Raw genomic sequence first — 24,803 nt, 5'->3', positions numbered from 1 at the left:
CTTCTCTGTAAAGAAACTGAACAGTCACAGGTCACGCTGCTCACTGCTCGCTGGTACTTGAAGAGTTCCTTGTCGCTGTGCAAGGCGCCTGCATAGGGCTTCACGAGCCAGGGCATTAGCGGGTAGGCTGGGTCCCCGACGGTCACTATAGGCATCTGCACATCCCCAAGACTTATTTTGTGGTCCTGGAAGAAACTACCTTCCTGCAGGCGTCTAAACAGACCAGAGTTCCTGAAAACACGCACGTCATGAACTTTGCCTGGCCACCCGACGTTGATGTTGGTAAAACGTCCCCCATGGTCCACCAGTGCTCGCAGCACCATTGAAAAGTAGCCCTATTTCTCAGCAGCTGACTGTGGAAGAGGTGGACGATAAGGTGCGAGGAGTTGACAACGGCCATAACTGCAGCGGGATCCGTGCTCAAAGTGCTGTGGCGCCCGCGCTGTCACTGAGCAGAAAAGTGCACGAACAGATTGCCCGCAGGCGCTTTCAGGGAGGGAGGGAGGGAGGGAGGGCGTGATTGACGGTTCAATGATGACAGTTACCCAAAACCACCCTCGACACATTTTTTCCCCCCAGCATGCATTGGGGGGAAATCCCAGGATTCCAATGGGCAGCGGGGAGTGCGGGAACTGTGGGATAGCTTCCCACAGTGCACCGCTTCCAAAGTCGACACTGGCCCCGTTACTGTGGACTCACACAGTCGAACTACTGTATTTAGTGTGGATACACAACTTTGACTTCATAAGGTCGATTCCACAAATTCGAATTAAGTTGATTCGAAATAGTCTTGTAGTGTAGACGTACCCTTAGTCTATAAGGTGCCACAGGATTCTTTGCTATTCCTTAGACAAACTTTTGTGAAAATACCTTTGTCAAAATACTCTTCTATAGAATTTTCCTTCTTTAATCCCGTCCTAATTTAAAGGTGAGGGTTTCTGGTTTTGTTTTTTAAGAGAAGGATTGCATTTTGTTTACCTCACTTTCCTGGTTTGCACACCTTCTCCACAGTTCTCCTTTAAGTCAACATTGGTCACTTTGCAGACACTCCAGGGTTCTGTAACCCATATGTACTGGCTGCAGTCGCTGTGGCATGGGACCACCTCATATACCTAGAATCCACAAAGAGTGTAAGTTTGCTGCACATGGTATGCAACTATGACAAGTATGCAGGAGCTGTCATTCTGACATAGCAGCAACACAAACATTATTGCTATTTTGTAAAGATAACAAATATATTTAATCTGAATACATGTACAAGTAGGTTGTGAGACAGTTGATGTTACAACAGACATAAAACACCTCACACCAAAGCAAGGAAATGAAAAGTTAAATCCCTAACAGTACAAACACTCTTCTACACCAGCATGCATGCACTCTACCATTACCACTAACACACACAACAGCCTTAACTTTGCTCTAATAGGGAAGCCAGCCTGCTCCTCAGTCTTTCCTTTTATGCTTTACACTCCCTCCACCTAATATTATTAGTTGTGGATGTTTGGTGTGTTTGGGGAGGGTGGATTCTAAATTACACCAACGTATATCAGAGCATAATCTGGCCCCTCAACTTAAACTATTTTTAATTGTGAAGCCTTAAAGTTATTATATCATGCTAAGATTGGAATGTTATATATAGACAGTCTGAGGTACATTAAAAATAGCATCCTATGTACCATCACATGTATCTTTTTAAAGAACAATTACAGAAAAGGCCAAACAGTGCATACATTATAGAACTTGGTCAGGAAGCACATTATAAGGTTAGGTATCTATTTTAGAGACTCTTACCTGAGCCTGGAGCAGGTATTTGCCATGAACCCAAGGGGACAACCGAAGATAAATAGAAACACTAGTTAGTGAGCGAAACGCAGATATTTGAATGGTGTACATTTAGTGCTTCATTGGTTAAAAACAACCTTCTATGCTCTCTACCAAGTAGAAAGCCTCACCACGTAGGCCAGATAAGACATAGCTTTCCCTCTTGTATCTCTACTAACACATTCTGTAAGAAGTCAGCATTTAAGAGAAAAAAATTCTTTTGCACATCACCTTGATGGAGAACTAGTGCAAATATGCTCACCTCTTCCTCACACTGTTTATAACACATGGTTAAACTATTTTATTCTCTGCCTACAATGGGTATCGATTCTTTACAGGCTGGGGAGTTCAATTTCTCCAAGACTGAAGAAATTCCTGAGTGGTTTTGAATGGAAGACTGTTTTATATATTATCAATATTGTACTGCCAGGTAGCGTGGGATGGGTAGAAAGGTGGAGAAAGTAACAAAGATCTCATCCTTCACACATTTTTAAAATCTTTTTAGTCAGTCCTAAGTTTGTGTCCAATATTTGAAACCAGTTGCCAATAAAAGCTCTTCTCTAGTTGTCTGATATATCTGCTATCAGAAAGCTAAAGCCAACATTACTAGGAAATCTAAAGGAGAATCTCAATATGGCACTCTCTAGCTGTTGTCAGCAATGCACCTGTCAGCCAAGACAGAGCCCATGCCTGCGTTCCAGGTGTTAGTGGAGTTCTCTTGACAGTATTGGCATTTATGTGACTGTCACTGATATTAAGCACTTAGAGGTCAACATAGTCATGGACTCCATGCCTGCCTAGGTAGGTGGGGAGGTAGAGAATCACTGAAGCCAAAGAAAAGGTAGATGTTACTTTCCCCAGCAAACTGGGATCTGCCTCTAGCAGAAACTCTCTGAAAGCCAGAGAGACAATTTTTCAGTGAATTGGACCCAGAATTATCACCTGAAAACCTTCACTATAGCAGTGCAGATCATTTTAATTTTTTAACTATAGATGCTTAGGGAAAAGAGAATAAATCTTCAAAAGTTAATTTCCACAATTTCATGCTCCACAGGTAATTTAAGATATTTGCTTATCCATATATCACACTTTTCTCCATGAGCGAATTTGCTGTGCATACACCTCTGCCAATATGAGAAAATCATAAATAAGGATATTCAAGGAAAAAGAAATAGGGACACACCTTTTAGCCCCAAATGAGATACTTTAAGATGGAGAGAGCAGAAAAACTATTAATGGTTTTATTACATTTGCCCTTTAAATGGGACAGTCGACATATATGGATATATTTGCAAATAATTTAAATTAGAAAATATCATTTATTAATGAAAATAGGTTTAGATTAAGGGCCAGATTGTGATCAGTTCCTGCTTGGACGTGCCGGAGGGAATAGGGCAAGGTGCCCTTCTCCCACCTTGCAACATGGGTGTGGAGTCCAGGCCCTGCCTTTCTAGTCACAACCCTGTGTGCCAGCTACTTGTAAGAGTGGTGTTGAGGGTTGGAATCTGGCCTGGAGAACTGAGCATGTTGCATTCTCTCCAAGGATGGTGTAGCTATGGGTATATTTTCTGGGAGACCACAGTGGAAATTCTTGCTGAATCATCTCCAGCTGTAGCATGGTACTCTGCACACTGGTAGGTACCAATGGCAAAATCTAACCCTTACATTTTATATTACAAAATATTATTTTCAAGTGGAAATGCCTTTCATTCTGAAGTGTTGATATGATAATGTGCTAGTTTGCTCTGTCGATTTTCTTTGAGCTGTGGATCAGGTGTGGATTAAACAAACAGCCTTGGGCATCTGTTTGGTCCTTGGCACAGGATGGGTTTGTGGGATTTCCACACTTAAGGATTTACAGTGAAGTGTATTTAATATTAAGGGATACAAACGTTTAGTTTTATGGATGGCACAGCCTCTTCCCCATGCATTATCAGACTGCAATTTTACCTTTATTATAGTAATTTAATATTGGATTTTTTAGCAGCTATAAAGCTGCAGCAAATAAGATCCTAGGTTATATACCAGTAGAGGGCAGCAGTGCTATATACAAAAAATGAGTTCTCTAATACAAATATAGCAACTTCTCCTCTGACATCCTGAAGATCTTATTATGAAATATTGTGCCACATGAATATTACAAGCAGGAAGAGATTTTTTTTCATAAACTTTTTTATAATTTGTTCCTATTATAATGTATTTTCTGTGATTTCAAACAGTTTTAATATGCTCCTCCAAACCAACACAGCCTTCATTGAAACTGGCATTTTGTGTTCAAGTGAACTATAAACATAGTTTATTAGCTATAGTTTAAACACTTTCTAAACTAGAACTAACGATATACCCTTAAGTAGAAACATTAAATCAACACACCATTTCATTCTGTGTTGACAAAATGTCAATAAGATGGTATTAATAACGTGCATCTTCTTCGAATATGAATGGCCAGATTTCCCCCCCCCCCTGAATATTTATGGAGATGAATATGGGGCCATTTAACATACTATCCACAAATGCAAATTAAATCAAATGCGAGATGAATATAAATCAAATTTGAAGAGAGACAAGAAACCTGAAAAGGCAGTTCTAAAAACTGCCCAACCCAACAACTTTACACGCAGCAGCTCTTACATGCCTGGGCAAGGCCAGAACTTATTTTTAAAAACTTTCTGTTGAGAGCTTCCTGCTTTGTGTCAGTGTTTTGTATCCAGACACCTACAGTTCCATGAGACCCTAGTGAGGCACCCCCAAGATCAATTTGGCTGACTGCTGCCCTGGGAAGGATTCTAACACCCAGGCAGTTAGACGTTCCAGTTTCAGTCTCAATCAATCTTTTTTGAAACAAGTGCACGTGGAAGGCCAAAAACCATGTGGATGCCAATTTTGGCTATAGGATGCTAAGGAGGACACAAGAATCACACTGTGGATACTTTGAATATTTCTGGTGTTTTGATTTTGTTTTTGTTTTGTTTGTTTTTTTGTGGTGGTGATGGGGGGAGGTGGTGAAAAAGAGGACAGGCCAACATAACGATTTCACTGATTACATGGAGTATCTACAAGAAAGAAAGGCAGGACTGGAGGAATGCCACCAGGCCCTTTAAAGGGGCTTTGGGGGGATTATTTTATTTTTCAGACTCAGAATTACAACATTTATCAGTCTGACACAGAGTTTGGATCCCAGGATATTTTTACAATGGAGAGCAATTTCCTCCTTAGTGAAGAAGTGGCAGGTATTTTTAATATTTAGCTCCAGGTATTAATATTATACCAAAATATCTGCCTCACTGCACAGCTCTCATGATGATGTACTCAAATGGAGGAGGAGGATACTGAACAGAATGAATTGATGTTCTTTATGGGCTGCTTACTTTGCATGTACTTTATCTATAATGTATGGCAGTGTTTGAATTAAGGAGGGGAATTTCCTGTACTGTGTAGTTCAACCTCCCTCTCTGAATAATGAGAACTTCAGCTCTTCAGCAGTATGTTTAAGAAAAAGAGATAATCTTGCAAGGTGATGAGTGTCTGCAGTTGATGAAAATCAAGGCAGAATTGGGCCTTGCAAGTTTTGGCTTTGTAATACAGCATATAGCATGCACTTTTTTTTTTTTTTTAAATCCACAGAGAAAAACCCTAACCCTAATTTTGCATATAAGGACCTTCTGTCTTCCACCAGTGCCAGTCCTTATTACTCAATTCAAACAGCATGTGAAGTACATAGAAGGGAAGGATTCTTCACTGACTTTATATATGTAATACAATTTGTCAACACAGAAATAAAGGAATATATCAGCAAAGAAAAGTAACTGGATTTACCTGATTGACATGATCCAGCTTGGGGCAGGGTCTTCCACCATTGTAGGGTTTTTCACGGAGCCATTTAGACCTAACCTTTACCCCACTCCCACAGGATTTACTACAGCGAGACCAGTTGGACCATTCACTGAGCTTGCAGTCTGAAGGACATGGAATAATGCAGGCTTCCTCAATGTAACCTAAGAGAATGGAAATGAAAGCAAAATCTCTTCAGCATGTTGCTCTGCCACTTCTCTCTGGCACCTCAGTCTAGTTTGTTTCAAGTGTCCAAAGTTTGACTTGACAGAAGTGGGTGAATGCAGAGATTTCTTTATCATTTGGGCTAAATTAAATTCTGCAGGAAATTGACACATGCCCCCATTGATTGTGTTAAAATAACAGCTGAGGATCCTCAATATTATCTGATTAGAATTTGTTCTCACCAGATTTCCACAGTCTGACATTCTAACAGCTGCTAGAGTGTAATTGACACTGCATTAGTCTCATGCTGCAGAAATGATAGATAGATGTGTTAAAAAATCCTGCCACACAGATGAGTTACAAACCCTTACATAGTTGCATCAAGCAAGTCCGCTGTGGTTATGTGTATGTTAACAGTCTAACAAACTGGACCACAAGACTTGTGTCTTATCAGCTTGGAACTAGTAAACTTAATATCTTATGACTTATTCAAGGCTAGAAAGAGAGAGTGGTCAGCCACATTACTGATTTGCAGATTAACAACCATCTGCCCTCACTAATACACAAAGTAATCACTCTGAAGGGGAATGCAAATGCTTAGTTTTGGTAACTCATGGATCCTGAGAAACTGGAAGGAGGGCATGTTTAGAGGTATGTAACTAGGATACCATTCCTAAATCAATGCAACAACTGATAATGTATTTCTTCTAAAGCAGAATATGTTAGACCTATACTATGTGTGTGGTTTATATTAACATTTACAGCAAGAACCATAAAAAGTTAGTGTTCATAACTGTGCCGCTACTGTAGAGATGTCCTGAATGTATATGGACTATTCCCCCCACTTTTTTTTTATATAGTTGAGTTTATTGACATCCTAATCTACTGGATATATGTGTGTCTGTGTGTGTGTAAGTTATGGTAGTATCTCCGGTTCCACGTGTAATAACTTGGCAAATGTAGACTTTTTAATGAAAATTATTTTACATACAGTTGAAAAACCGACAAATTAATAAAATGATGAGATGCAGCTGGAACGAATCATTTATGTATTGTAAGTGAGATAGTTCTCATACCATTGGTAGAGCAGGCTGGTCACAGTTTTACATTTATTGTCTTTTAATTTCATTGAATGTCTCCTTATTTTTGTATTATTAGTGAGGACTTACCTTTGCTATACTATTCATTATTTTGTCTCCCTCTATACTGTCTCCTTTTATTAACTGACTCTCTAAACAATCCCCAAGCTTTTCAATATCTTTTCAAATAGAAGTTTTCCAGGTCTCTAATAATTTTAATTCCTCCTCTCTGAACTCCTTTCTATTTCTGTTTTATCCTTTTGAGATAAGAGTGAGGCTTGAATGGCATTGGGTCATGTTAGGTCAACAATTTGGCACCCCCCTCCTTTATTTTTTTTGAGGCTTCTATCTTGTTCTCCAAAATGTCAGCTTTCATTAAAAGATATATCTGTAGCCATTATGGTTCTGAGGAAACAAACAGTTTTTTCGACAATAACAGACACAGTGATGGCAGCCTGAATTTGTAGAGAGCTTGAAATACTAACTCTAAGAGGTGTGGACTCTATTCATCTCTAAAGGGTGCTAACTCAGGTGACGGATGATAATTTAAATGTCAACACTTATCTATTTCACTGCTCATCAAAGCACATAAGGAAGGAGAGGGACTTTCTTATGATGATGAAATGTGCAGTACATTCATTTTAATACTACAATTGAGTGGCACTTGAGATACACTTACTTTACTTGCAGTTTGACCTATGAAGCCAAAATGCCAGAGGGAAACAGTGGAACCTATGGGACATTTGAGTCCCACCAGAGCAGAAGGGGCTTGGCCTGTTCTGGTGACTGGTGTGGGATCATCTCATCTTGCTTCTAGAGGATGCAGTGAGACACTATGTGCAGACCCAAGTAGACATCATTACATTGGTCACAGTTAGGTCATGTTGTCAAGTTTTCTTACAACTATGACCAAAGAAACAAAACAACCCTCCCCCCCCAAAAAAACCCACCCTTAGATTCAGATGTCATGTCACATGATTCTGGGGGCCATGTGCTTTATTCCACCTCTGCCCCTGGATGCATCCAAACCCAGTGAGAGGGAGCCAAGCCTCAACAGCCAAGCAGAGCATGCTCATGATCACACTGTGAGCAACTGGACAATCTACTGTCAGTGACATTCATTTTAGCTTGTCTTGTAGGTGGAGCCAGGCTTGTGGGCAAAAAACCAACCAGACAACACACTACTTTTTTCATTTCCAATTTGGGTCTGGATAAGAGTAACCAGAAATGCACACAATATTCCAAGCAAGAGTATGCTATTTATCTACAGAATTGCATTGTAATATTTTAGTATTAATTTCCCTCCCGTTCCTTTTGCATCCTAGCTGTTTCTTTGCTTTTTTATCCACCTCCGCATGCTGTGACGTTAGCAACTCTATTTAAAAAATTGAACTCTGAGTGAACTGTCTTCTGCCAAGATCTTTTCTGAAGGCAACTAACACCAAACAATTATGTGCAATATAAACATGCAGAAACGTTTGATACATTTTATTTCCAAATGTATTTGTAGACACTTTCCAGCAATGTATGTTAAGCACAAGGTGCAGTAGAAATTAAAAAAAAAAAAACCTTGTACAATTGGAATATGCACATTTTACCTGTACACTCAGATAAACTCTGAATTCTGGTTCTAGTTTTCTATAGCTTGCATCTGCTTGGAACTGCTAGCTGGTTAAATATCTATACAGAGTATGTCTTGAATTTGATCTATGTAGAGCTGTCCTTCAGAGAATGTATCATCTTTAAGATGTCAACTACTTCACAGAAATGAATTATGAACTTGTTTATTAAGTAACTTTTGACATTGAACTGACTGACTGACCAAATGATTCTTTATGAAAGGCACATTGTTTTAGACATATTTTTGAAAATCGTATGATATGCAGTGGTATGGATTGCCATGCAGCAGAATGGGTGACATCGATTATGGATCATGTCTGACCTCAAAGCTCCATCCTACACTAAATGTTAATGCATAAAATCAAATTGTTAATCTTCTACAGGATGCAACGAGCACTTTAAGATGGAATGTAAAGCCAGACATCTGATTTCAATATTTTGGAATATTGCAGTTTGAAATGAATCATGACAAGGAAGTTAAGAGAGAAAATAACCGTCTAGCAGGATTTTTTGGCTCATTATTAAAACATGAGGAGTTGTTTTATATCTCTAAGGTTGAGTTTATTGACATCCTAATCTACTGGATGCAAGCTTTTATCTACACTAGTTTCAACATTACTTTTACATAATTTTGCCCACATAAAACTATTTCTATTTTTACCAGTAACACTCAGTTTTAGTGTTTGTTAAGTTTCTCTCTCCCCAATTAAAATCTGGGAGGAACAACTTCATCTCATTTTAGATAAATTATTCACTTTTTTCAGCAGATCTCTTCAATAAATCACTCTAAAGTAGTTCAACTAGCTCATTTATTGAGACTCTAGGATAAGCCTCCAAAATATTTTAACTTTGCCTGATTGTAACTCAAGGGATTCAATTTCTCACCATCTGTCTCAGTCACAGATTCAGGGACTTTCAGATGCGAGTGCCACAAAATACCAGTAGAAGGTTGGGGGTTTGTGTGTGGAGCGGTTACTGGGATACGAAAAGGAAACTTCTGGGAACACATTTTCCTAAATGACCTACCAGATTACCACATATTTAGCTTTGTTTCCCCTGTTTGTTGATACAAAATAGGAAAATAAAGAATTCTTCTAGTGGGATAATATATGGAATACATTGTATGTATGTAGCTAAAAACACAACAAGAAGCGTGTTTTCAATTTTACACTTAGATGGCATATCAGACAAAAACATTCTATGGAAGTCAGACATTTCAATTACTTTCAACTGTATTTAAAAAGTATAATTATCCCCCAAAATGGCAAATGAATCTGTACCATAATAGCCTGTAATGATGTAACGTAGTAAAAATCTCAATATGCTTGCACCATTCAACATGAAATGTTTTAAATCACAATGCAATAAAGCCATAATTGTATCTAATACCTGAAATGCTTTACTATATTTTCACGGAGGATTTAGTAGGCAAATTACCATATTAACACTATGTAAAAAGTTTGTGTAACCAAAGCACTACAATTCTTTACACTTCTTAGTCTGTCTTCCAACTCAGAGGATGCCCTTTCCTGGCTAGTCAAGTCCACGGTGCTGATGGAGACTTCTCTACAAGAGTTGCCTCTACCCTGCCTCCCCACCAGCAATGGCACCAGCACCCACAAATCCCCTGGAACAATTGGGTAGTGGGGACTTTTGAACAAGAGCTGAAGGTAGAGAATAAGAGAGGACTCTTAGCCATTGGAGATATGGGAGAAGGAGGGTTTTTGTTGTCACCAAAGGGTAGAGGAGGAAAGCAGGGAGTCACCAAGGAGAAAATATTATCAAGAGAGGAAGGGAACAAGCGAGTGAAGACTTCCAGCCACTGGTGGGAGATTGAAGAGTGCTTGACAGAATATGGATCCCCAGCATTAGCAGAAAGAGGGGAAAGGAAGGAGCATTCCAGGTGCAAAGAGTTCTCTAAAGGGAACAGAGAGACTGAAGGTCTTTCCAAGGAATGAATGGAGTTTATGTTCGGGGGAAAGAGGCAAAGTGACTGCAGAGGCGAGACACAACATGGGAGATATTAAAGGGAAAAGAGGGACAGAGGAGGGAAAACAGGAAAGAACAGACAGGGATGAAAGGAAGAGGGAAGGAGAGCAGCCAAAGGAGGGCAGAAGGTGGGTGTGATACTTTCTCAGGGTACCAGAACTGTAAGTTACCTTGTTACCCCTCTGCCTCAGCGAGAGAGAGATTTGCTGATACTAGACTGTGTGACAGCTCCTGATACTCCAGTGCATTAGCCAGTCCAACAAACTCTTCAGGACTCTGCCAGCCCCTATTTAATCTTGCAGGTAACGCTTGGTGCACTTCAGTTTCTGACTCCCCTTGTAGAACATTGCCCTGCAGTATCCAGCCCCTGTCACTGGACACTCACAGAAATTACCAACTCCACTGTCTCCAAAGAGACAAGACACTCACCAGCCGGTTGGCTTTGTGGACAATGCACATTCTTACATGGCAGTGAAAGCTCACTCTGCGGCAATAAGAGAGCTCAGAGGACAGACTGAATGGGGAAAGACAGACATGAGATAGGAAAGAAAAACAGAAAGAGAAGAAGTGGAAACAGAAGAAGAAAGAAATGGAGACAACACATCCTGCCAGAAACAGCATTTTCTGCCAAGCACACACACAAAATTATGCCTCAAGAGCTGATTCAGGTATCTCCTGACCTAAAGTAGGGAAACAAACAAAAGAACCTCTTTCCCAACTAAAAATAAAAGACAAAGAGAAGTAAGTATGGGGAGGCCATCACATTGTTTGGCATTACAGTCTTTGGAAATCATGTCAATTTTCAAAAATATTTAAAAGGAAAATCACAGGTCTCCAACTAAATTTGGGATCTGAAAGTCTTTGCTGAACTAATTTAGTCTCTTTGGCATCTTTTCTTCCTCTCAGTTCCTTCTCTATTTCATCTTGAATCATCAGCCGACCCAGTGTCTAGCCAGGGCTAGGTCACCGGAGACCTTTGGACCTATGCAGGAGCAGCCGTCAACATCATGATCTCCTCCAGCTCCCCTCGACTTGCTTCTGCAGAGCTCCATTCCACCTCTTGGCATCCCCCTCCTTCTGGCCTGCACATTATCATCAGATTTATCTTGCACACTCATCACAGCTCATATTCAGAACACTAATAGAGAATCATTTGTGATTAATACATGCGGTAAAATAAATAATTAAATAAAAATGTTGAAAAAATGGTTACAAATAATAAATTCAAGGAAACTGCAATCTGCTTGCAGATATTTATGTGACCAGAGAAGATTAAATTAGATAAATTGCCTGTAGAAAATGATTCATTTTACTCTATTCTCCAGTCTTCTTATGCCACTTTTCATCAAATGCATCTCTGAAGGCGTATCATCACCACCTACACATTTTTGCATGTTTCACATAGACATGTGCTTTCAAATGTTGCTCAGGCACATCTCTCTCTTCCTTCTCCCTTCTTTACTTCATTGGTACAAATATATTCAATGTAATGCAAGCAAAAAAAAACAAACCCAAAACAAACCAAACAAACAAACAAAAAAACCACGCTTTATGAAGCCAAAGAGATAACAAGTTTCCTACACTTGGAATATCCCAATGTTAGCTACCTAGTTTATAAAAGGACAATTTTAAACTTGGGTCTAGGCAACTAATTCCATATTTAAACACCTAAACAAGACCCTGTTTCAGCAAAATATTTATGTGAAGTAAATGAGACTACTCATATGCTTAAAATTAGGCATGAGCTTTGCTGAATCAGGCCTGAAGTGGATGATTTCCAGAGATGCAGAGCACCCAGGACTCCCACTTTAAGGCTACATCTACACTTGGAGGTGGCGGTGTGATTCTGAGCTTGAGTAGAAGTACTCAGGCTAGCTTTCATTGAGCTAGTGCATTAAAAATATTAAGGATGTAGCCACAGTAGCATGGTCAGTGGTGGCACGGGCTAGCTGCCATTAGCATGTACCCATGGGGTTCAGGTGGGTTTCTACTTAGAGCGACTAGCCTGTGCCACTGCTCACTGATCCCCAAGCTACTGCAGCTACAACCTTACTATTTTTAGTGTGCTAGCTCAATGAGAGCTAGCACAAGTATGTCTGCTTAAGATGGGGATTACACCCACAGCTCCTGTCACAATCCGATGCGAAGTTATGGCTTTGAATGGCCAATTGTTGGTCCACGGCCATCTTGTCCTGTTAAAAGGACAGGACTGCCTCCATCTTGGATCAGGTTCTTGTTGTATAGGAGAGGGCAGAGACTCACTCCTGCCCAGCAACACTGGCTGTGTATGTTCTCCTGTTTTTGTTTTTTCTCTCTCCTGCTGGGCCATCTAAAGGTCAGGCTAGTTCTGTGTGTGAAGGCCTGATTCTCCCCGGCAACCTGTTTTTTTTTGGGACGGTCGTCTGAAGGTCAGGTTAATCCTGCCCAGCGACTCACTTTCCCGCTCTTTTTGGACCCAGTCATCTAAGGGTCAAGCTTGTTTACTTGTCAACTCCAGTGTGCCGTGTGCAAATCCTGCTAACGTGGGGTGGCAACAGCTCGAAGCCTGGAGGGAGGAGGGACCAGGGAGCCAATCAGATACCGACACGAGGGAGTGAGACCTCTCAATAAAACTAGGTTTCCCCCCCAAAATTTGTGTGGAGCATCCGCGTGTTAGCTGAAGGACCTGATCACCCTTTTGGCCAGGGTCTCCTCCTGGTAAAGCGCGCTCGTGTCGTATCGTTTGGATTCGTTGTCGTTTGGACCCGATCCCTGTCAGCTCGTCATGCTTCTGGTGTCTGTTCTGCTGGTCAGCTGCGCCTGGAGTGCGATATTTGCTTTTTGATGTCTGACAGTTAGCTTATCTAGCCTCTTGTTTTTCCCCTCCCTAACTCAGTACCAAGTATCTACTCAGGATATCAGGATTGTATTAATGAGCTCAGAATTACACAATTGCTTAGCTAGCTTGTATAATTGTTCTAGTTGTTAGTAAATTGTTAATTGCAAACTGTTTTATGTGTGTGAATCACTGCTCTGTCTTTGTCCAGAGTGAATGAATCTGGGAGCTGTCTCCACCTGGAGATTAGCAGACCAAGGGGTTCCCGTCCCCGTGGTCTGAGTGAGTGGAATCTGCCCAGCTGCAGCCGCACCACACTCTGGGTTACCCTTAGTGTGAAAGCAAGGGTGGCTGAGGCAGTGGCCCGTGGGTCTCTGTTCTGTGTTGCACCGGGTACCGCCCTGACGAACCCGATTCCTATCTTGTAAGATTGGCGTGTCTGCCTATTTGGTGTGGTGTGGTGAGCAGTATAAAGTGTATTATTACTGTGTTTTGGGGTGTGTTTGTAATTTTGATACCATCCCAGCCAAAGTTGCCTACTCCCCCGGCCCAAGTTGTAATTATCCCCCAAATAAACGCAGCCACTTGGCTTTTCACTGTTATTCTGGTCCTGCCTGTTTTTCCTCACTCAATACCAAGCTTAATGGACCGCAATCTATTTCGGACACTCCAAGTGCAGATATACTTTGGATACGTCCATACTACCCGCCGGGTCGGCGGGTAGCAATCGACTTCTCGGAGTTCGATATATCGTGTCTCATCTAGACGCGATATATCGAACTCCGAACGCGCTCCCGCTGACTCCGGAACTCCACCACCACGAATGGCGGTGGCGGAGTCGACGGGGGAGCCGCGGACTTCGATCCTGCGCCGTGAGGATGGGTAAGTAGTTCGAACTAAGGTAGTTCGACTTCAGCTACGCTATTCGTGTAGCTGAAGTTGCGTACCTTAGTTCGACCCCCCCTAGTGTAGACCAGGCCTTTGTGTCAGTCAGAACAGATGATGCTCAGTACCTTTGAAAAAACTGTGGTTTGTTGCTTAGGTTTAGTCATTCATGTTTGCAAATTTTCACCATGCTGTAAAAATATCAGAAAATTAGGAGAAGATAACTGATGCTGATTAGAGATATGGAGAACTTATATGTAGACAGGGCTGGAAAGTAACATGTAGATTCTTCTCAGAAAAGGGCAACTGGAACTGAGAAGAGATCTAATCATGCAGCAAATTCTGAGTTTATGAAGTGGACATCCATCTACTATGAACTGGACTGTAATTACTAAACAACTTCATGTTCACCACTGAACCAACATCAACTAGCAATGTCCTTCAGCCACTACCAACCTGGATTCAAACTTAGGGGTGATAGTTTGCCCCATGACCAATTCCCCAAGCCAATTGGACCACCAAGTAAAAAGTCATTTAAGGGTATGATGGACAATTCTTACAACAGACTTAAGTGGACTTCATCCCTTGCCTGATGACAACGCAGTCGAAGTAGGTGGACTTCAGATTCTTTCTATTCACAAAGTCCTGATGTCTGCATGTAAAGTCTGACTCCAATTGGGTTGAGTTTGTTGCGCTGTAGCTTGGAATCATTATGGATGTCTTAAAAACTTAGTACTTGGAGATTAACAGAGCAGCTAGCTAGGTACTACCCCACGCATGAGAGCAGTACAACTATCCTGCTTCTTTCTTGCAAGTACTGCCCTCTGCTTCCAAGAGAGAAATTGTGGCACCAGAGGTTTTTATGCTATATAATTTGTAGAAGTATATCTTTCTTGGAATTGATCTTCCAGGACTGAGAGAAGAGCACAGCTGTCTACATTTCTCCTGGCTTTAAAAGGTATTTGTTCTTTGTCCAGGAGTGCTTATATTTCTGACTCTGTCACAATATCCCATGGAATGATAAATTGCACTACAGCGTGTCCTTTTTCTTATTTTCAGGATTACCTTTCAAGACTTCAATGCCAAAGAACAACTGTTAATACTTAGTGATCTTCTGCATCAGCAGTTCTATCTCTGGAGGACTAAATACAGGCTTCATGTGCTCTCTGGGTTGATGGATGTCTCTTGAGTCTGACCCACTGACAGAAAGAGTATCTTGGCACTGCACTAGTGGTGGCAGAGGATGAGAAGGCAGCAAGGTGTATGAGCAAGAACAATCTATCCCACAACTGTTCTCTTGCCTAGTACTTGCCAAATTGCTCCTGGCTACAACATACTGTTGGCAGCTATTTTTAGACTTAGAATCAAATACAGTGTCAAGGGCAATGTCTATGCCGGTATTTGAGCTAAAGCTGAAGGATAATGCTTCCATCTGCCCTAATGTATAATGCAGGTACATTTATTCAAACCATACTTACTAAGCACCTCTTTTTGAATTTCTTGATGATGACTACAGCATCAACTCAACAATACGCCTGCCTGGCCACAAAGATGTTCACATAGAAAATGTTACAAATGCATAGGCAACATATTCCAACACAAATTGTATCAAATACAGTACCTTACATATAGCATATGGAAAAGTAAAATACATGCCCCAATAGTGTTTATAATAGACTTAAGTGCTAAGATGCAAGTACACTAGCATTGTATTAGATAGAGACCTAGATTAGAGATTGCCATGGAAAGAACATAATGTGTTTTATAAAGGTATGGTTAATGAAAAACAAAAAAACTTTTAATCTTCATTTCTATGTTCTTTGTTTTCCTTTCATAGATATATTGCCCTAGAGTAGTTTAAAAAGGAAAAGATAGAGAAAAAGAATTGATAGAAGTGGACACAGCAAGTTATAAATTTATGTCTGAGATCACATGGACACTTTTATAACATTTGAAATTTGGCTATCAGGCACATGAGCAGTTCAATAAGAAATTCCTTGCTTCACATAAATACTCTCAACAGATGTTGGAAAAGATATTCACTGATACACAGATATTCCTCTATAATCCCTTGCATAAGCCTTGTAGCCATAGACTGCTTTGTGGAGTCAGCACAAATCAATGCATCTCATTTAATTAATGCTAAAGGGGGAAATAATCTCACACTAATAAGGCAGCAGACAAACTATCCAGGACTGGTTGATTGTGCCTAAGGTCTTAACAATAAACTGACATGAATTAAGAAGGGTAATATGACCTATATAAAAAAAATGTACAACAGTTTGCCATGCTAGCATGTTGACTCCCTACATAAGAGAACATGTCTCAGTTTATGTGGGTCAGGAATCAATTACTATATGAAGGAGACAAACTAAATACTATAGAATAAATAAAGTGTTTTATATGCAGTACTGTAGAATAAATAAAGTGGTTCACATGCAGTACAGTAGCTCTTTGCTTTTCATGATCAGGATACAAATACGCGTGTGTGTGTGTGGGTGTGGGTGTGGGTGTGGGGAGAAAGTGAATAAGGAAAAGTTATTTACTTGTTCCCATGATATAAGAACTAGGGGCCACCAAATGAAATTAATGGGCAGCAGGTTTAAAACAAATAAAAGGAAGTTCTTCACACAGTACACAGTCAATCTGTGGAACTCCTTGCCTGAGGAGGTTGTGAAGGCTAGGATAATAACAGGGTTTAAAAGAGAAACAGATAAATTCATGGAGGTTAAGTCCATTAATGGCTATTAGCCAGGATGGGTAAGGAATGGTGTCCCTAGCCTCTGTTTGTCAGAGGGTGGAGATGGATGGCAGGAGACAGATCACTTGATCATTACCTGTTAGGTTCACTCCCTCTAGGACACCTGGCATTCGTCACTGTTGGCAGACAGGATACTGGGCTGGATGGACCTTGGGTCTGACCCAGTATGGCCATTCTTATGTTGTTCTTACAAGTTTTTTGTTTCAATTATAATTTAAACTTTAAAGGAGCCACACAGGGATTTTGCATTTGCTATTTACTATATTAAATAAACCATAATAATACTTTGGTAAAAATGTGTTCAGTTGTTGATGTTATTTCCTCAAATTAAAATGCACACCAATGATGACAGAGATAGGCTACAAAAAGCAATTGTGTGTTTTGTAAAGAAAAGGCTGCCGTTCAATTGCACTTTATATTTTCCTACTTTCCCAGCAAATTACTGGAACCAATATTGAAACCAAGTAGAGATCAGAGAACTAGAAAAAGGAGGGTCTACGTCCACAGTGAGAGAAATGGAAAAATCTCTCTTTTAATCTCGCTGTCTCTCTCCACACAGATATTGATCTACAGTAAGCATTGTGGACATAGTACTTTCATGAGTGACCATAACTTACTACCTCGAACCCACAAACTTACCCTTACTCTAAGTCTTTACTCAACACCATGCTTCCCTGGTCCTTCTTTTCATGTCAACTTAGACCCCTCAATCTGAGTCACCTGGACTAAAGTATGTCCAGTCAATGGCTTCTAATAAAGAAATGAGAGTTGAGAAAATGACTGCACCACAACTAAAGGTGCGGCAGAATTTGTGTGGGCTTACCCAAAGAAGGACAGCTCTGCTTTGTGGTTTCGGGAGGGAGAGGAAGGTCAGAAACTGCTTCAAAAGGTGCTCGGTGGTCAACTTTGCAGCAATGATTCACCCCCCCCCCCAGGAATGTGCACAAAGGCACGAAACCTAGGTGGGGCAAGTCTCTATGTGAAAGCAGTGAGGAAGCCAGCACCCACCCTCCCTCCTCTAGTAGCCAGCAAGTGGAGGTGAATGGCAGGCTGGATTTGGACCTGCTGTGGGCATTACACTAGTCGCCCCTTTTAAAGGGGGGCTGGGAAGGAATTTTTCCCAAACCACCAGAATTGGCTTCGGTGGAGCATGAGGGTGCGAGGATGGACCTTTTCTGGTGAATAGAAAAGGTGGTAGACCACGTGTCACAACTTATTTTGTAATATTGGGTGGATGTCCAGTGCAGGTACTCCATAGGGAGGGCAGCCAGTGACCAGATAAATGGCCTGGTAAAGGACTTAAAAGGAGGTACTGGATAAAGAAACAGAATGGGGGAGAGGGTTCAGGGACTCTGGTACAGCAGGGAGACAATCCCCCCCCGAGTTCTCAAAGCCCTCCTTAAGCCTCTTGCGAGGCTGGTAGATGGTAAGGTCCAAGCCATGGGTCAGCTGGTGGACCTGGATGGAAACAAAGGTGGGGCTGGTGGAAGCCCCGGAGAAATGATGTGAATAAGCATGCAGTAAACAAAGGGGGCCTGGTGAAAGCCCCAGAGAATTTATTTGAATAAGCATGGATTTGCCTGCACTGTACACTTTATCTGCTGGGTAGTCCCAGACATCTATATAATAAAGTTGGGGCCTGATTAAAACCCTTAACAAGTCTCCTGTCCTTCTTGTGGTATATCCAGACAATTAGACTCTCTTTGCTCTCCTCTTCTCCCTTCCCCAAACTATAAGCTGCACTGTCCTACCTGCTCCTGGCTCCCTGAGTCCTCCTCCCATTTCCAAGGAGAGACCTGTCCTACCTCTCCTGCCCACCCTAAGAAGTGCTAACTAGGGCTTCCTCTTCGCAAAGAATGGATGGTTCTCCTGGTTCTCCCTGTAGCTTACTTCTTCCTGCTCAGGGCATGAGGCCACATCCAATTTTTCCTAACTTAGTCACTCCATGGCTTCTTGTCCCTCCTGTTTCTTGGCCTGATGGAGAGGATGAGACCCACTAGGTGAGGAGACATACAAGCCATCGGTGTCACAACCAAGCCCTTCTCAGAAACACTTCACTTTGCCTGGCACAGCAAGATGTTAAACACCCTTAGATTGATCAGTTTCCACACATTTTTTCTTCTCAAGAAAACATTCAGAAGTTCCCTACATGATAAACAGACTGGGATATTCTAGTGAAATAAAGAAGGGCACAATATAAGATCCTATGCAGAACTGAGCACAGAATTTGTGTCTCCTACCTATGTCCTCTGTTACTGAAATTTAACCAAAAATTGTAACTTAATTGTCAGTGAAGTTCTGTATTATTGCAAAGGAGATAACAGAATCACAAGCAAACATGGGGTTTATAAAAAGCAAATAATGCCAGACAAACCTGGTAGCTTTTTTGATTGAATTACAAAATAAGTGGATAAAGATAATGTGAAATGTGTCCCGTATTTAGAGTTCAGTTAAGTATTTGATACACTACCTAAAAAAACCTACCTGTACAGGAAAAAAAAATAGCTCAAATCAGTTTGGATATGGGCACTGTCAAATGAGTCGAAATAGAACAAAAGTTGAAGAACTACGAAGAATGAGGAGAAGCTGCAGTGTATATTAAGCTGGTGAGTGCTGCCCAATGGGATGCCACAGGGCTCAGTTAGATTTGGTGTCATTTAGCATCTTTATTCATGCTCTGGAAAAAGGAGTAAACAGCACATTAAAATTCACAGATGATACTAAATTGCAAGACTTCATCAATTCCACAGAGGACATGAGAACTATACCATGGGACTTAAGGGAAATTGGAAATATGGGCAACACATAAAATGAGATTCAACCTCAAAAGCACTAGCTAAAACACCTAGGGAAAAATAAACCAAAACACTGCAACATAAAATGCTAATTCAACACAGATATTCAATAGAAGTGACAAACATATATAGCAATTAGAGATGGAAAAGGCCTACTAAAGTTTATTTTATCCTCTTGTGAGTGCAGGAATATAGCAGTCTATTTGCTAGTGGTACACACTGGGGAAAAAAGTAAGGCTGAAAGTAGACAATAAATTATGTAAGTCCTTAGGAAAAGGAACAGTCTCTTCCTATGTGTATGTACAGTGCCTAACACAATGGGATCCCGAAGGCACTAGTTTAAGATAAATAGTAGTAGTAGTAGTCTGGGGAAGCCTACAGTGCAAATACTTCATTTCTTGCACACCTGAAACAGTGAGGTCATTGGAAATTCTGGTTGCACAAGGAATGCAGGGTTAGCTCCAGTGTGAGTCTCACCTGCTTCTGTCAATGCATCACATCATTAAGATAATGATAATGTAGCTCTTAAATGAAGCTGGAGAGACCTGACCACACATAGGATTCAGCATACAGCTTGAGGCCTTTCTGTAGTAGAAGGATGTAAACCAGAGGTGGGCAAACTATGGGCCAGGGGTCACATCTGGCTCACGGGACCGTTCTGCCCAGCCCCTGAACTCCCGTCCGAGGAGGCTAGCCCCCGGCCCCTCCCCTGCTCTCCTGTCCCCCCCGCAGCTATGCCCACCCCTGATGTAAACACACTGGAAAGAATTCAGAGAAGAGCACCCAGATTAACGAAAGCCAAGAGACACTGATTTATGAAGAAAGAATAAAAGAACAGAAAGCAAACATGTAGGTTTGCCAACTAACAATTGAGGCATATGATAAAGATCCACAAGTATTTCAAGGCTGCGAACACAAAAGAGGGATTCCAAATCTGCAGTAAGAGTAACAGGATGAAATTGAGAAAAGAAAAAAAACATGCTGAATGTCAAGAACATTCGGTCAGTGGTAAAATCTATTAAGCTAGAACAGCTTCTTAAGGGCTGTTTCGCAAGGGATGAATATATTGAATAAACAGCAAAGAATCCTGTGGCACCTTATAGACTAACAGACGTTTTAGAGCATGAGCTTTCGTGGGTGAATACCCATTTCGTCGGATGCACCCACGAAAGCTCATGCTCTAAAACGTCTGTTAGTCTATAATGTGCCACAGGATTTTTTGCTGCTTTTACAGATCCAGACTAACACAGCTACCCCTCTGACACTATCTTGAATAATTGCAACTAGGCAAGGCAAACCAGTTGAGAACAGGTTGAGGATAAGTCTTTTCCAGTTTTTAATTCCTTTGATTCCATGAAAATGTTTAATAAAGCTTTGATGTGGTATTAAACTTACTGCAATAAGAAACAAAGCCATGGGCTGTAGCTGTTCTATAATGAACATTTTCAAAACAAAGCAGTATATTTGATTATGGAAACAAACATCTCTGACATCAATTACTGTGTATAATACATAGACACAAGACCCCGTGTACTCAAAATGACAGTACCAAATGGAAAATTGTGTTCGGCGGGGGAACCTAACCTCTTGAGAAAATTCTGAATTCCACAGCCATAGAATTGGAGGGAACATGGGGCAGTTCACAGACCTATTGTTCCAGGCTGTGTGCTAAGGAAAAGACCATTGAATTGGTTTTTACACAGTTCCAATTTTGGGGTTATTTTTGCAACTATAAGGCTAGAATAACAACTTCAACAAAATGAAAGCTGAGAGTCTTTCGAGGGCAAGGGGTGAATTCTATGGCAAATTTAGCAGCCACAGAATTGCAGAATACATGGGGCACTGAATATAGGACAATCAGGGAACATATAATGATAAGCAGGGCTGGTATTTATTAAGGTTGCCTGATACTTCCCATTATATAACACTGTATTCAATTGCTTAAGACTTTACCAGCTCTTTGTCATTTGGGCTACATTTTCCAAGCTTGTTGTGTACCTCAGGCTAAATTGTTCTGGAAAATTTCATCCAGAACTGTTCAACTATTTCCAAGAACAACACTAGGGAAAAATTTGCCCATGTTAAAAAACGCTGGCAACTTTTTCTTTGAAATCTCTAGTAACCCCATGCTTCAGAGCAGGGACTAGAATTTTAGCAAGGGCTGGCCTTTGTGTCAGAGATGTGCCTGTTGTCATCCCAGTGAAAATCTGTCCAAATCTGGCGACATTATAAGCCTCCAAAAAAACAGCAAGCTCAGTACAGACTTTCTTAGATTTCAGCAGCTAAATTTCCAGAAGATTCCACCTCCACTGGTCATGTTCAAGACCGGAGCTCAACAGGACTTTCCTGTAATTCTGAGATTCTGCAGGACATGCTGGGTCTGGGTGTCTGGACTGAGAGCAGAGAAGCTCTCTCTCGTGACGCCCTCCTCCAACCCAGCATGGAGTAGGAAGCTGCCTGATTCAAATGCAGAAGGGACAAGAGGCAGGAAGAGGGTCAGGAGGATTAATTTTGAACAAGGACTCTTTGGTTGAAGACTTGGACTGGAAGCCGACAGAGAAGGAAACTAGGAGTGCCTGGGCAAGGAGACTAGATCTGGGATCTAGGGACTGGTTGAGCAGGGAGACTGGAAGCTGGGGCCGAGGGAAGGTAGGGAACTGGGACTGAATAGCAGTGGTGCGAGGGGAAGGATGTGAGAGGAAGACAGAGGAGCTAGGGTGCAGTGGGAGAACTGGCACTGGCTGGGCTAAGAGACTAGGACAAAGAACGGGGGGATGGGGAGATAAAGAGATCAGTTGAGGTGACCAGGGAGGGAAATTGGGAGAAGGAGCCAGGGGAAAGGGGAATGTGGGCAGGCAGGGGGTTGGGGGAGGCCAAGACAGAGAGAGAGACACAGATGATGGAATTGCCAGATGTGGGAGTGAACTGGGACTGACTGGTCAAGTACACAGGGACCTGGAAGTCCAGAGGCGTAAGACTATGGCTTGCTGGGCAAACATATTGGGACTGGTGAGGAGAATGGAACTGAGCTGAGGAGCCAGGGATGGGGAAAAAGAGGTGTGGGACAAGGATAGATTAGTGGAGAGAGGGCAGAAGGGTTAACACTTTGGGAGGAAATTGTGGAAGAGTGTGCCAACTAGAGCACACTCTCCTCCAAAGCCTGGAACGGAACTCAAGATTCCTGGCCCTCACCATTCCTCTGCTGTCAGCAAAGAGCTGTAAAACCCACCGGTAAAGTGTAGAGCTGGGGGAATAACGGATTTTTCACTTAACTGGCTATTCTGAAATTGAAAAAAAGCATAATTCATTTAGGATCAAACCAAAAATGAAATTGTTTTGAGATTTTTAGGAAAATGAAAAAGTAAAAAAAAAAAATTGTTTCTCCAAAATTTTCAGTTGAATTGTAGGCATTTTGACAAAAACAAGGGAGGACTAGATTTACAAAATGGCTTGGGCATGAGCGGGGAGAAGGTGACCTCCCTTATAACTTTTAGCTCAGTGGTTAGGGAATTCACCCAGGATGTGGGAGACTCATCAGGATGTGTGATGAGGAGAAGGGATTTAAATATGGGTTTTCCACCTCTCAGGTGAGTGGGCTATAGAGTTAGTCTCATTCTCTCTGTGTCCCAATGCATAAACACAATGGAACAGCTTCAACAAGAGAGACTGAGAGTGACCTACAGTAGAATATCTCAGAGTCCATATTTCATTTTGATTTGTTCAGTTTGGTGAAACAATTTGGCAAACTTGACACAAATAGTTTCAGATCAACCAAAACTGCATAGTTTATTTTCTGAAAATGTTTTGCCCAGCTTCAGCAAAATGTCCCATTCCTCTCTAGTGCTGGTCACATAGAGGATGACAACCTACTACTGCTATCAGTGAACTCCATTAGCTCAAGTGTAAGAAGTCTCTATAGTGGATTCTAAAGGTTCCAATCCCACTGAAGACCCATGTGGGTGTCAAAATTATGCTGCATTGTGGAACTTCTGTTTATTCAGGATGCTTTATTTTGTTTTTAACTTAGGAAACAACCTGCTAAACTATGTTAAAATAACATTTTTAAGGTTGTCAAGTCAAGCTCTCAAAAGTTAGGTTGCCTGTTCAATATTATTCAAAGGCTGCTCTGGATTATTAATTTACTCACAGGATGTTCTATGACACTCATCACTATAGTATTTGAGTGCTTCACAATAGTAATGAATTCATTTTCAAGAAAACCCCTATGAGATGTACGGGTATTACCACATTTTCTAAATGGAGAATAGAGGCACAGTGAAATTAAGGTCAAAAGTATGCACTAATTTTGAGTGCCCAATGTGAGATGCCTAGGACCTTGTTTTTCAGAGTACTTAGCGTTAAATAAGACTTCATAATTCAAAGCACAGAGGTGTCTCTAGGACTATCAATCTGGAACCTTTCTTAAGCAATGAACTGTTTTAAAAAACTATATATATTTTTTTTCACCACAATAGGATGGCAGCTGTGTTGATGAGGAACCACCTTTATTCAAGAAACCAGGGAGAATCAGAAAATGGTACATGCATAGCTTGGAAAGCAGTTTTTACCTCAAAGTGAGTTCTGTCACTCTTAAAGTTTGCAAAATACTTTCAGATTCTTGGATGAAAGGCATTATTTATAAGTGCAAATTATTGTTATTAAAAGTAATTAACAAAACATAAGGAGACTAAAATCAAATTAATAAAACAACCATGTAAAAGACTTGAAGGTACTTGGCCCAACCATGAAAGCTGATAAGTAGGCCACATATTCCTATTAGCTGTTCCATCGTCCTGCATTAATTTACAATGAATTTGTAACGTTATATGGATAGACCTTGAGATATTTTTATCCAAGTGATGTTGCTGTTCCTGTGCTACCAATGTAGAATTAGCTTCTTAAATGAAAAACAATGAGTGCTCAGCAATGTCAGCTCAAAATTGAAGTCTACAACACAATGATTAAATCCTCTGAGCATGAATCTAATGGTACCACACAGACACTTCACAGCTTACTTTATTTTGACTGAGAGATGAGAGTAT

The 24,803-nt window shown here is 41.1% G+C and overlaps 1 protein-coding gene across 13 annotated transcripts in view; it reads right to left on the bottom strand.

The window, feature by feature from the left end:
- THSD7A (thrombospondin type 1 domain containing 7A) overlaps positions 1 to 24,803 on the bottom strand; it is a 549,183-nt gene that overhangs the window by 55,797 nt on the left and 468,583 nt on the right. For all 13 annotated transcript variants that reach the window (XM_045005791.1, XM_045005789.1, XM_045005783.1 and 10 more), the window contains 3 exons: positions 5,638 to 5,816; positions 1,792 to 1,797; positions 979 to 1,112 (listed from right to left, as the gene is read on the bottom strand). In XM_045005791.1, the coding sequence (XP_044861726.1) occupies positions 979 to 1,112; positions 1,792 to 1,797; positions 5,638 to 5,816 (319 nt within the window). The remainder of the gene's footprint in view (positions 1 to 978; positions 1,113 to 1,791; positions 1,798 to 5,637; positions 5,817 to 24,803) is intronic.

This window comes from Mauremys mutica, chromosome 2 (assembly GCF_020497125.1).
Source record: "Mauremys mutica isolate MM-2020 ecotype Southern chromosome 2, ASM2049712v1, whole genome shotgun sequence".
NCBI lineage: Eukaryota > Metazoa > Chordata > Testudines > Geoemydidae > Mauremys > Mauremys mutica.
Note: the sequence above shows the minus strand (reverse complement) of the source record. Positions and strands in the feature narration are given on the sequence as shown.